Source organism: Balaenoptera physalus (assembly GCF_965194825.1).
Source record: "Balaenoptera physalus genome assembly, chromosome: 3".
In the NCBI taxonomy this organism is placed as follows: Eukaryota; Metazoa; Chordata; class Mammalia; order Artiodactyla; family Balaenopteridae; genus Balaenoptera; species Balaenoptera physalus.
Genome location: NC_138890.1, coordinates 50,557,183 through 50,570,380, shown reverse-complemented (window position 1 = coordinate 50,570,380; position 13,198 = coordinate 50,557,183). Strand labels below are relative to the sequence as shown.

The 13,198-nt window shown below is 41.4% G+C and overlaps 1 protein-coding gene across 2 annotated transcripts; it reads right to left on the bottom strand.

Moving 5' to 3' along the window:
• Nucleotides 1–3,100: 3,100 nt before the first annotated feature.
• Nucleotides 3,101–11,336, bottom strand: RBM22 (RNA binding motif protein 22). 2 transcript variants are annotated; one of them, XM_082455048.1, is made up of 11 exons: nt 11,065–11,328; nt 10,585–10,638; nt 9,593–9,622; nt 8,860–8,992; nt 7,695–7,795; nt 7,413–7,585; nt 6,401–6,601; nt 5,260–5,424; nt 4,438–4,526; nt 4,102–4,233; nt 3,101–3,326 (listed from the first exon to the last, which is right to left on the bottom strand). In XM_082455048.1, exons 1-11 carry the CDS (start codon nt 11,272–11,274, stop codon nt 3,196–3,198), a joined length of 1,419 nt encoding a protein of 472 aa, XP_082311174.1. In that variant the 5' UTR covers nt 11,275–11,328; the 3' UTR covers nt 3,101–3,195. The 2 variants fall into 2 exon arrangements, with proteins under 2 accessions (XP_082311174.1, XP_082311175.1); XM_082455049.1 differs by lacking the exon at nt 4,438–4,526 and having other exon boundaries at nt 11,065–11,336.
• Between the last annotated feature and the right edge of the window lie 1,862 nt (nt 11,337–13,198).

The following is a 13,198-nucleotide window of genomic DNA, read 5'->3' as shown; positions in this document are numbered from 1 at the left end:
CTCTAGAGCCCGCGAGCCACGACTACTGAAGCCTGTGCGCCTAGAGCCTGTGCTCCACAACAAGAGAAGCCACCGCAATGAGAAGCCCACGCACAGCAATGAAGAGCAGCCCCCGCTTGCCGCAACTAGCCCCACACACAGCAACAGACCCAATGCAGCCAAAAATAAATAAAAAATAAATAAATTTATTTTTTAAAAAGTATACAAATAACAAATGCTGGAGAAAAGGGAACCCTCCTACACTATTGGTTGGAATATAAGTTGGTGCAGTCACTGTGGAGAACAGTATGGAGGTTCCTCAGAAAACTAAAAACTAGAGTTACCAAATGATCGAGCAATCCCACTCCTGAGCATATATCTGGACAGAACTGTAATTCAAAAAGATACATACACCCCAATGTTCATAGCAGCTCTATTCACAGAAGCCAAGACATGGGAACAACCTAAATGTCCATTGACAGACGAATGGATAACGAAGATGTAGAATACTACTCAGCCATAAAAGAGTGAAATAATGCCATGTGCAGCAATATGGATGCAACTAGAGATTATCATACTAAGTGAAGTAAGTCAGAAAGAGAAAGACAAATACTCTATGATAGCACTTGTATGTGGAATCTAAAATATGACACAAATGAACTTATCTACGAAACAGAAACAGACTCACAGACGTAGAGAACATACTTGTAGTTACCAAGGTTGGGGGGGGATGGACTGGGAGTTTGGGGTTAGTGGATGTAAACTATTACATATAGAATGGATAAATAACAAGGTCCTACTGTACAGCACAGGGAACTATATTCAATATCCTGGGATAAACCGTAATGGAAAAGAATATAAAAAAGAATGTATATATGTATATAACTGAGTCACTTTGCTGTACATCAGAAATTAACACATTATAAATCAACTATACTTGAATAAAAATAAATTTAAAAAATCACCATTACTCAGTACAAAAATGGGTTTCTGCTTTTTTTTGGTGATCAGATCTGATTACACCTTTTATGAGAGTAACACTAGCTGCTGTTACAGACAGATCCCCAAGTCTCAATGGCTTACTGTAACAAAAATTCCTCTTGTCACAATGCTCTCCTTGAAGCAGTGATAAAGTAACCCAGGCTCCTTCCATTGTGTGACTCTGCCGTCTTCCAGGGATCATCCTCCTGTGCATTCAGCCAGCAGATGGGGAAAAAGCTCATAGGACTGGATGGGTGAGATGTTTTTTACAGAGGTCTGGGAATGGCAAAGTTTACTTTTCGCCAAGTGTACCCCTGGCTGTACGCCCTAGAGAAGGAAATGGAGTTTGGTAAGCACCTAAGAGTTTTTGCCAAAAGCTAATTCCTCATAATTCTGATTTCCATAAGAAAGACTAATCAAGCATCTATTCTCTACTTCAATTTATGTTGGTTTATGCTTTAAAAAAAAATACACATCCACAGCCAGGTAGTGCACAGAATTTAGAATCTCTTTCTCAAAAAGGCAAGAATACGCAAATTGGATAGTCATATTTACGCGTGTATATAAATATGTACAGATATAATTGAATTTGGCAATTATTAAAACACTATGTTTCACATTATTCACAAATTGGCTAAAAACCTCTCACCTGCTCAAAAGTAAAAAACCCTACCCAAAAGGGTGTCAAAATACTTGGAAGTACCCCTACATTGCTTCACATCTGATATTACTAGAATTAAAATCAAAATTTCTAAGTGCTTCTAGATTAATTTTAGATCTTAAAAAAAACAAGGCAAGATAAAGTCCTCTCGAAGAAAACAACAAAAATTCTCCAGAGAAGCTAAAATAGGGTAATAAGGGGTATACCCATTCTGTAAGTACGTATTTTAGATTAAAATGACATGGGAATTGGCTTCTGGTAAAATGCACTTGTAGATAAATTTTTCCTGTTTCCTTTTAAAATGACTTGTATAATACTAGGACAACTTTTTAAAGCTACCATGTATCAACAACCACATGACAGGCTCTGTGCTGTGCCTTCTGTGTATTCCTATTTCAAGCCCACAACTAACCTTTGACATAAGTACTAAAAAGGCCTGGTTCTTTTAGAATGGATAGAGATCAGAATCAAAACAGTCTAAAACAAAAACATATTTATCTATAACTTGTTTCTAACTCCCACTGACCTCAAGTTCAGCTACCAAGGATAAAGAAAACAGAAATAAACCTATGACAACATTTAGAAAATTGACCCGTTTTAATTTTTTAAAAACAAAACCACAACACAACATCAATTTTTTTTTTTTTTTGCCATCTACAATTCAGTTATATCCAAATATTCTAAGACCAGAGTCCCCTGCCCAGAAGCAGGGAATTAAAATGAGACGCTGAAGTCACACAAAGGTGAATGCTGAAGATCAAAGTTCCAGCTATAGGTCACAAGTCTTCCATTCAAACACACTCTAATTCTTTTCCTTTCACAGTTTGTTCAAGTGTTTTACTGGAAGTTCTTTAAAATAATTTCATCCTAGACACCAGGTTTCTTCAATGATACACAGCCCCATGACATTTGTGTTTCCATCTGATTGACAGGAATAAAAAGTAATTTTTATCTTTGTCTTTTTTTGGTAGCATGAAGAAGTAAAACTATCAGCCAGATTCCTTTAGTAATAAATGAGGAAAGGAGAGATGAGAAAAGACCTGGGCTGTGCTGGCTGCTGGTTTCTACTTGTCTTTCTGAGTGTGACTTTAGAAGCGTTAAATCACACTCTTGCCACTACAATGATTAGTACTAGTAATCTTTTTTTAGATGATAAAAAGGAAGATATCCAATGGACATAAAAATGGTCAAAGTTGTTTGTTTTTTTACTGCAGGTCAACTTTTTCCCCCCAGAAAAGATACAAAATGAACATTTAATTGGGATGGTAACTCCACTGGACACTCCAATTTACCCAGTTGCTTGTTCCCCATACAGGTAAGGGGAAGAGGCATTAAGCTTTATTAGTAATGTTATAGCAGTAACCAGATGTGTTAATGGCAGCTTATTTCAGGTCCATCAATCCTTTGAGCACATGTAGGAAAGCACGGCTGTTGTTCTCCAACTGCCCACATCTGAACACATTCCGTTATCATGGAAACTACAAAGGAAGGAAAAATATATTTATTCCAAGATTCATTTACTGGGATTTTTAAGCGCCCTCGCTTCCGTAGATCCCCAGAGTGGTGATAATGTGCTAGGGGCTGCTGTGTTTCCCGGCATGAGCTCCCATCCTCTGAGGGTCCTGAGAAGGATAGTGGATTGGTCCTGGAGCCCTCATGAAAGGAGGGGGTGGTCCCATTGGGTGGAACATGTGTGGCCCAAAACCTACAGATAGGAGAGAAAAATCTGTTAGGTTTGCAGTTCTCTTGACAACCTTTCAAACCCTGAATTTTCTAAGGTCAATACCACCTACACATAAATCAAATTGACATGGGGCTTCAGAAAATGTCAGTTCACAAGACTTGCTTAGGAATGTCTACCTGCTGACTTCCTTGGTTTTAGAAACCTTCCCCCTCAAGATGGCTTAAAAAAAAAAAAACTCCACACGTCTCAGGTATTGCTAGTATGTCATCTGAGCCTCTGCTATCTATCAAACATGCCAAGCCTATCAGACAGGATTTGATCAGAATTTGGGAGGTGAGGGAGAAATCAGGCTGATGGCAAGACCCTGTCATCATTAACCTCAATGCTTTATACTCGAGTGAAGGGTGTTCAGAAACCAGGACTTTCTCCAGAGAGTATGGGAACTCTGCCCGGGAGAACCGGCTGCTTGTGATTTACTTACACTGCTCATGCTGGCATTGACAGTGCTATAAAGAGCAGTGCTATACAAAGTGCTAGTCCCTGAACTGTTTATTACTTGCCATGAACAAGATAAAGAGCTTGAGCCAAAATGTAACTTCATCACATGACCAAGTGCATTGTTTAGCTCATCTGACAATTTTTTGGTAACACGACTTTCTTGACGAATTTACATTTTGGTGCAAACTCCTTACCTCGTTGCAGGCAGGTAGTAAAGGCTTTACGAGCTAACACACACCCACAGCCTACAGGACTTCGCCAGGGTTTCCCGATTTCCTCAGAAGGAAGCTGAAGTTACCTGGGGGTGGGGGCGGGGCAATACCAGGTGGGGGTGGCAGGGCGATGTTAACCACGGCTGGAGGACCGCTGGGGGGTAGGTTGAAGTAGTTGGCTGAGGCCTCTTCTTCTGCGGCAGGAGGAGGAGGAAGAGCTAAAGAAGAGAAACAGCTAGTTAGAGCAGAGGACAACTGTGCAACAGCGTTTCCACTGCCTTGAAATCCTGGGAGGTCCTGCTGGGAGAACACAGCTGCTGGGAGCCAGAGACCTGGGTCTCTTCTAACATCCGTGGGACACAAGGGCAGTGTGAGCAACTGAAGTTAGCAAGCTACCAGGTAGGCAGAAAGTCTGCACTCACCTCCTGGTAGCCCTGGAACGGGCTCTAGCTTGATTCCAGAGTCTGTGGTTCCGTCCTTCTCCTTTTCTTTTCCTCTGGCTGCTTGGGACCTGGGAGACACAGACCCTTACGCCATCAGCACACGGTCCCACCTTCTCTCACACCTCTGCTTCTCATGCTTCCTAGTCAAACGGAGTTCCTTCACTCCTTGCCTCCTCTTCAGCACACACTCTTTTCCCATAAATGCCACAGTGCACAGAGGATAAGAGCAAAGGTTTTGAAGCCAGAAAGACTTGGGTTCAAAATTCACTAGAACTGCTGTAGGGGCTGGAGGAGGCAACACCCATGTGCTGAGCCCAGTGCTCAGGAAGCACTGCGTGAGGACTGCCGCTGCTGCTGCTGTGAAAGGTCTCCCTGGCTCCAAGCCAGAAACACCTTCCACCTCTGAATGTCCAGGGCATTTTACCTGTGTCTCTCTTATGCAATCACCACTTTCAAACTTATGTTAGCTATTCTTCTTCACTAGACAGTTGGCCTATAGAGGACAGAATCTAGGTCTAATTCTTGTGTAAACTCGCATGCCACCTTTCATGCCCTGGCATTACCCTTGGCCTATAACGGCTGGTCACAAAACACATGAACCTTCAAAGGATCAGATCACTACACCAAAACCCTGAATAAATTTCCAAAGTAGCATCTTCCTAATATCCACAGGAATGGAATGCCAGACAGAATGAAAAATTCTTTTTAAAGGTCCTATTGATTTAAGCTAACTAGTCCCCAGATAATGAAAAGGTTCTTGAAAATCTCAATAATGATATTTTAATACAGTCTAATGCTCACCTTCCCCATTTCACGTTGAGCCTGCGGCCATTGACGATCAACTTGTTAAAGGACTTCTCAGCAGCCACTTCTGCAGCCTGCCTTGTGGCAAACTGGATGAAAGCACACTGCTGTCTCTGCACAACAGTGATTGTTCGGATCTCTCCAAACTGGTAGAAGTGATTTCTGAAGGGATACAGGTAGAGAAAAACGGAGTTAATAACATAGACATTCCCAGGAAGTTGAATATGGATTATTAACTCTTTAACTGATTCACCACAAGGCAGGTGGCCCCATGGTGATCTGCCTAATTACCTGCAGGTGGTTCCCCCCATACCTTACACCCTATTGTGGGTGCTGTGTATTGAGGAAGGGAAAGAAAAATAATGAGTAAATAAAGGCTATCAAACATCTCAGTGTTTTTCCCATGGAGGAAAAGGGGCTCCAGAAGGTTCCCTAAAGACCTTAAACCCTAGATAAGGGGTTGGCAAACTACAGGCCCCATGGCTGATGAGCCAAGAACGTTTTAAAAAAAATTTTTTTTTAAGGTTGTAAAAAAGAAGAGAAAGAGCAGGTGGGAAAAAGTCTGCCACCCCCTGGGGACACTCTAGCTCACTTAGGGTTTAATGCAGACAAGCTACCAAGGGCAGGTTGTACACCTAAAAGTGTTTCTTCTCCCCTCTCTCTCTTTGCAAGAGGCAATTTCCATCAGTATCTGCCCAGATGTTTCATCTAGCCATGCAAAATACAAGCCAAGAATAACACAAATTTACCAAATACCAATCTCTTTAAAAAGCCAACAAGTTAAACCACAAGGTTTTATAATTGCAAAGCTCTCCCTCCCCTACAAAATTAATCATACTTGGATATGTGCCATCTTTAGAAATTCTAATGGCTATTAGGCCAAACAGAAGCTCATGTAATTAATACCCTACACAAACATGGAATAAGCACTGTTGAGGAACATTATGTGGCATCATAAAGGACAACTTTATAAAAATTCCAGTCAGCATGACACTTACTAACTCTAGAGCAACTAAAGAAAAATGTACCATATACAGAATTATCATGTTTTCCCATGTTTTTGCCAAAAAAAAAAAAAAAAAAAAAAATTCTAGGGCTGGTGAAAGCAAAAATAACTCATAAAATTATATTCACAAACCTTAGATCTGTCTCAGTAATGGTATCGCCCAGACCACCAACATACAGTGTGGTGATAGTCTTGTCCTCTGGTGGGTCCAGACGAGGCATTGTTGATGCCCGCTTTAAAAGTTTATCTGCCACAGGGTCATTGATTCCATAATATCGGTCTTTAATATTCTGATCAGCAAGGGGGTCATCCGGATCTGTTGGCTTCTCATGTCTATGGTTCAGGAAAGAACAATGCATAAAGGTGAAACAAGGGAAAAATTTTATAGATACCACCCAACAGGAGCTACAAAAGTCCCCTTTTGATCTAGAAACCATGGCCGTACCAAAACATAACTATTAAAACAGAGCTAATATCAAGGGATTTACTGTATCACACAAGGACTTGCTAGCCTCCGAAAAGCCACTTAAACGGCCACAGGGTGGCAGAGTTTCCTTATAAAGATGTTTTTGGCACAATCCACTCCAAAACAAAAGGTAACCACAACATGATTACCCTCCTCTAGGTCAAGGGTTCTTAATGTGTCTGAGGTCTTGCATTCCACTCAGAGTCTTATTAAATCTATGGACCCAACCCCAGAAAAAAACATAGCTAACTTTTTGTTGGGTGTAGGCTTCACCAACCCCAAAGTAAGAACTCCTAATCCAGATGCCTGGCAGTCTTGACTCAAACACACTTACACATTCTTTAGAAGTCTGGTCTTAATCTGATTTCAACTATATACTGAGATTCAAGCCAATCATACCATGATGGCAAAGACTTACATCTTAGGCAGAAACTTTTGAGGTCAACATTGATATTTTATGGCAGCGCAATTTAGTTTCCCAAGGCTTGGTTGTAAGTAAGAGTTCCATTATAAGTAAACACAATTTAATCAAGCTCTAGTCCTAAGATATAAGACATATGACACTAGTTGTATAAACTTTTACATTTTAAAGCAGAAATAGTTTAAGCTAGCACCTCCCCGCTTCTTAGATGACTAATCATCTGAAAGCAAAAACTGAAAAAGCAGTTCAGCTCTTGCCTGTATGGACACTCCTCTCCTCTCTTACATTCTCCTTTCACCCAGAAGGAGCAAATGTGGGGTCGATTTCTTTTGTAGTAGGGTGTGGTCCGGGCCAGTTTGAGCAGCATGTCACTGGTGGATGTGGCCTTCCCCAACATGCCAACTGGCCGTGTTCCATCAGAGTTAGAAATCTATAAAGGAATGACACATTCAAAAGATAAATTACACAGGTTGTATCAATCCCCCAGGATTCTTTCATTCTTTCAAATATAAAACTACATCAAGCAAGTGGCAACATACTTCTCGCTCCATATTCTGTGTGTAGTATTCTTTGTTGACATCGGACTTTGGCATGTCATCCTTAAAAGACAATCCTGCGTCACGAACCTGGATGGGCAAGCCTAGAACAAAGGAAAGGAGGAAAAAACTCAAAATAATTTTAAACCATATCCAAACTGAATATGTAGACAGAATACATCGTTCTTCCTTTCTCTACTTTCTTAGTTGGTACCAGAGGCTTTATTTTAATTCAAAATCTTTAGCACCATCAGGCCAATACTACTACAGAGCATTCTAAGAAATTATCCAAATTCCTGAGTCTTCATGAAATTTCATGAAATGAATGTTTTAGGAAATCTTTTAGATGAACAAACTTTTACTGTAGTTAGATTTGACCTACAATGAATGATGCATCTAGCTTTTACTATGCCATAATTTATTTAAAACAAATACAAAAAATGGGTTATTTTTAGGCTTGTCCTACACATCCTCTGGATAGTCACAGTCATGTAAGCGTCACTGTATTCCAGAATCGGAACACCCCCTCAACAAACATACAAGTAATATTAAACAATATGTGACCAGGACTCTGATTAGCAGAGTCAACTTTCTGAACTTAACACAGATAAGCTTGTATTTTCCTTTTCCCTTTTATTTTACTGTATAGTAGACACTTTTGTTGAAAGAATATTTTTCTCATAAATAAAAAGTCACCTGCAGTTAAAAAAAAAAAAAAAAATCACTCCCAAAAGCAGTTACGCTGAAACAGTAGCAATATAGTGTATCAGTCCTAACAATATATTTGATACAAAAATCTAGAGCACAATTAGCCAGAACTTTGTCAGGGATTGTGGGAAAAAAAGCTCTGGATTTAGAAAGAAGCCAAAGGCAAAGAAATTACCTATCATAGCAACAATGCCTTTAACTTACCTTGGCTACAAAGGTATACAGAAGGGAGGTTTCGGCCAGTGCTGATCAATTACCAACTTTTCTTTAAGTCCCTACTGTTGTTCAGAACGCTAGAATAAACTAGTATGGTTCTTTTCTTCTTGGGAAAAGCAGAGCACAGCAGACACTCCAAAGTGGGTGAGAACCAGAGAAGGGGTGAGAAGTGGGAGACAAGAAAACTGGTTTGTTGTGTAGAGTAGTTGCACACTTTCAGACCTATGGGACAGAGCAAACATACCATACTCTAGGTCCAAGAGGCAGGTCTGACAGACATTCTTCAATTTACTGCAGGTCTGGCAAACTTCAGTCTTCTTGAAACGCATGCGGACCCCGGGGCACCAGCGAAACACTGTGAATGGCCTGGCACAGATCTGGAACACAAAATAAAGCCACAGAGTGTTAATGGTCCTGATCTGGACAATCAATCCAGGAGATTTAATAAAAGGATCCCTGAATCTAGGGTGTAGAAGGGATCTTAGCAATCATCTAGTCTAAACACCATATGATGTTTCAATCCTTTGCAACACCCTTCCTCAGTAGTTAAAAAATTCACATAGTACAGAAATAAAATACTCAAAAATCAAAGTCCTCCCCACCCTAGAGGTCACCACAATTAATGATATAACCCTTAATCTTTTACGGGGTGAGTAGGGAGTGTCATATACTCCTTTGAGAATCTTATGATGGCTATGACCTTCCTCCTCAGCTAAAATGCTCATGTGCATAATCATACAACACTTGGTATATACAATCTCAGGGGGTTCAAAGCCCAACCACAGACACCAAGTTAAGAATCCTTACATTAAAGGGCTCATTTTCTTATCCCTACACTAAATAGTTAACAGCCAATGAGTATATAAATGATACATGAATGTCTGTGTAGCACTCACTTTTATAAAGGACTTCATACCTCAGCAAGTGGAAGAGAAAAGGAAAATAAAATTAAATCATTACTCTTTAAACATACTTACTTTGCATTCCTTCCCGTACTTTTCTTTGGTCTGAAATAGAAAAAATAGAAAAGAATGAGTTAGGGAAAGAAGAAAACCTGATGCCTGCTCCTTCTCTAGACAGGACCCAAGAAATTTATCTGGAAATCCCTGGCATCTTGAAGAGAGGAGGAAAAAATGCACCCTTTTGGGGAGGGAGGGGGCGTAAGGGAGGGCTGGGGATATAATCTAGTCACCTACAAGTTATAACCTCTTAAGAATCTTACAGATCTAACACCAGGTAAGTATGTACCTTTCCACAACCGCAACTCTTAGATTCATTTCTGGCTCCGAAGTTCTCTCCCAAGAACCATTTCCTAATGGTTTCCACAGTCCCTAAATGGAGGATGCAGCCATGGCCAGCCCATTTTACAAAGTTTAGTCAGAGTTAACTACTACAGATTCATCCTGTGCTGGTCCCCTGCATATAGTCAACCAATACCTCCAAGACTGATCACAACACAGCCCTAATCTAAGTATTAAATGTTAACTGCTGCTAATTTTACCCTTATTTGTAAGGATAGAGGGTACCTATACTAAACAGATTACAAGGTGCAGAAGCCAAAAGGCACTTGATTAGGAGTCAGGAAACCTAGATTTTTAGTCCTGGTTCTCCTCCTATTTGCTGAGGTCCCCGGAGTCAGAATATCTGAACTTAGATCCCAGCTCCACACCTTACTTGCTATATTGAAAAGACATAAACTCCCTTTGCCTCTGGTTAACAGACCTATCTCCTAGGTAAATGCTCAACGAATATTAGCTATTATCATGACTCTTATATCACAGGACTGTTGCTGAGTTCCAAAGTGAGAGAACAAGCATGACAGTCCTTTGCAAATTCGTCGCACTCTTCGGGTTAGTAAAGGGGCATTATTACTTCTTGGCTAAGACAAACACATCACCGACAGTGTGCAAGTACCACAACACTGACAGAACACAGACAGTTAAGTCCCGTTTCACACACGATCACTCACCATTCGGATATATGGGTTTTCTCCAAGACACGTCTGGCACAGAATAGGGAAGTCCTGGTGAAAATGGGAAATCTGGTCGAACGCCAGGCTCCGAAGACCCTGCCATCTCGGCCACAGTGGTGGGGGGGGAGGGGACGAGGAGCGAGGTTGGGGAACAGGGCAGGAACCCGAGGTCCAGCACGGGCCGGGTCGCGGACGGGGTGCTGTCTGCACTTCCGGCAGATGGCGGGAGAAAAGACCCCCTCGAAAAGAGTGGAGGGAGTAGGGATGGAAAGGGGGCTGGTGCCGGACCCTGGCTAAGCCCTCTCCTTCCAAGCCCGCAGGCGGGCCGCCCTTCAGCTTTCAGCCGTGGCCGAGTTAGGCCGCGGTGCTGGCTTCTCCCCGGAATTCCCTCGGCTGCGCCGCAGCCATGTCCCTGCCCGCCCGGTGGAGGCCTGGGTTCGTTGCCTCTTTCCGTCCTCCTCCGGCAGGTATACTCACCGCATCCTCCCAGTTCTGCCTGTTGTAGGTGTTAGAACCCAGAGAGGTCGCCATCTTGAAAGCGTCCGGAGGTAGCCGCAGCTTCCGAGTTGGGAGAGAGGACCGCCACAATCCCGTCAGGCCCCGAGGCTGCCTGCCGGCCGTCGACGTCTTATTTACGCGTCTTGTGCGCCCTTGGCCGGGGGTGGGGGAGCGGGCCTTGTGCGTCATGACGTCGCCCGCTCAGAATTTCTTCGCCTGATAGTTGGTTTCCTGGTGCTTCTTCAGAGCGGTGACAGCAAGGGATGAAGAATCACGAGTACAACTGGTTTATTTAAACATTTGAGTGAAAGAATAAAGGAACAAGTAATGAATGAGGGGTTGGGATTAAAACAGCGTTGGTCCCCACTGAGCGCTTATTATGCGAAACGGTGGGTTAACGTCTTGCCGTGACCGTGTATTACTTAATTCCCACAATAAGCCTTCTCTCTGTAGGGTTGCCACATTTAGCAAGGAAAACCCAGAACGTCTAGTTAAATTTGAATTTCAGATAAACAGCGAACCCTATATTAGTTCCAAATATGTTCCAAACATGCTTACACTAAATAATGACTCGTTTTTCTGAAAGTGAAATTTAGCAGGATGTCTTGTACTTTATCCGGCAACCACTACCCTCTAGGCAAGTATTATTGTACCTCTTTTATAGAAGGAAACTGAGGTTTAGAGAGATTAAGTAACTTGCTTCTGGTCGTGTAGCTAGAAAATGGTGAAGCCACAAATCCAAAGACAATAGTACTGTGTTTCCAACTTCTGAAATGAAAAGGGTCCTATGGATCAACACATGTATTGTTACATCGTTTTTGGAACAACTCATAACCACACTGCCGATACTTTATGAATTCCAAGCGTCCTGGTATCACTTTTGTAATTTTTGACATATCCTATCATCAAACTAATACTTTTATTTATGCCACCTTATATCTTAACAATTAGGTTTAAAGCATAATTTGTGTAGAGTAAAATTTTACCCTTTTTACTTGAACAATTATGAATTTTTACATATAGTCATACAACTATAGAATAGTTCTATCATCCCCAAAAGTTCCCTTGTGCTGAGTGAATCCACTTCTCCCCATGCTTGGTCCATGGCAACCATTGATCTGTGTTCTGCCCCTATAGTTTTGCCATTTCCAGAATATCATAAATGGAATCCTGTATTGCCTTTTGGGTCTGATTTCTTTCTCTTCGCCTATTGTATTTGAAATTCATCCATATTGTTACACGTATCAGTAATTTGTTCCTTTTTATTGCTGAGAATTTCATTGTATGGATGCACCTGGGGTTAAACACACACCGCCCCCCCCGACACACACACACACTTGCCAGTTGATGGACATTTGAGTTGTTCCAGATTTTAATGAATATAAATAAAGGCATAAGCTCATGCAGCTCAATATCAAAAAAAACAAACAACCCAATCCAAAAATGGGCAGAAGACCTAAATAGACATTTCTCCAAAGAAGACATACAGATTGCCAACAAACACATGAAAGGATGCTCAACATCACTAATCATTAGAGAAATGCAAATCAAAACTACAATGAGGTATCATCTCACACCAGTCAGAATGGACATCATCAAAAAATCTACAAACAATAAATGCTGGAGAGGGTGTGGAGAAAAGGGAACCCTCTTGCACTGCTGGTGGGAATGTAAATTGGTACAGCCACTATGGAGAACAGTATGGGGGTTCCTTAAAAAACTAAAAATAGAACTACCATATAACCCAGCAATCCTACTACTGGGCATATACCCTGAGAAAACCATAATTCAAATAGTCATGTACCGCAATGTTCATTGCAACTCTATTTGCAATAGCCAGGACATGGAAGCAACCTGAGTGTCCATTGACAGATGAATGGATAAAGAAGATGTGGCACATATATACAATGGAATATTACTCAGCCATAAAAAGAAACGAAATTGAGTTATTTGTAGTGAGGTGGATGGACCTAGAGTCTGTCATACAGAGTGAAGTAAGTCAGAAAGAGAAAAACAAATACCGTATGCTAACACATATATATGGAACCTAAAAAAAAAGGTTCTGAAGAACCTAAGGGCAGGACAGGAATAAAGACGCAGACATAGAGAATGG

Coding starts and splice junctions, on each gene's coding strand:
- RBM22 (XM_082455048.1), bottom strand. CDS start 11,274: ATGACGCACAAGGCCCGCTCCCCCACCCCCGGCCAAGGGCGCACAAGA. Junction 8,993..9,592: donor AGTACGGGAAGGAATGCAAA/GTAAGTATGTTT, acceptor TTTGTGTTCCAG/ATCTGTGCCAGGCCATTCAC. Junction 7,586..7,694: donor CACAGAATATGGAGCGAGAA/GTATGTTGCCAC, acceptor ATTCCTTTATAG/ATTTCTAACTCTGATGGAAC.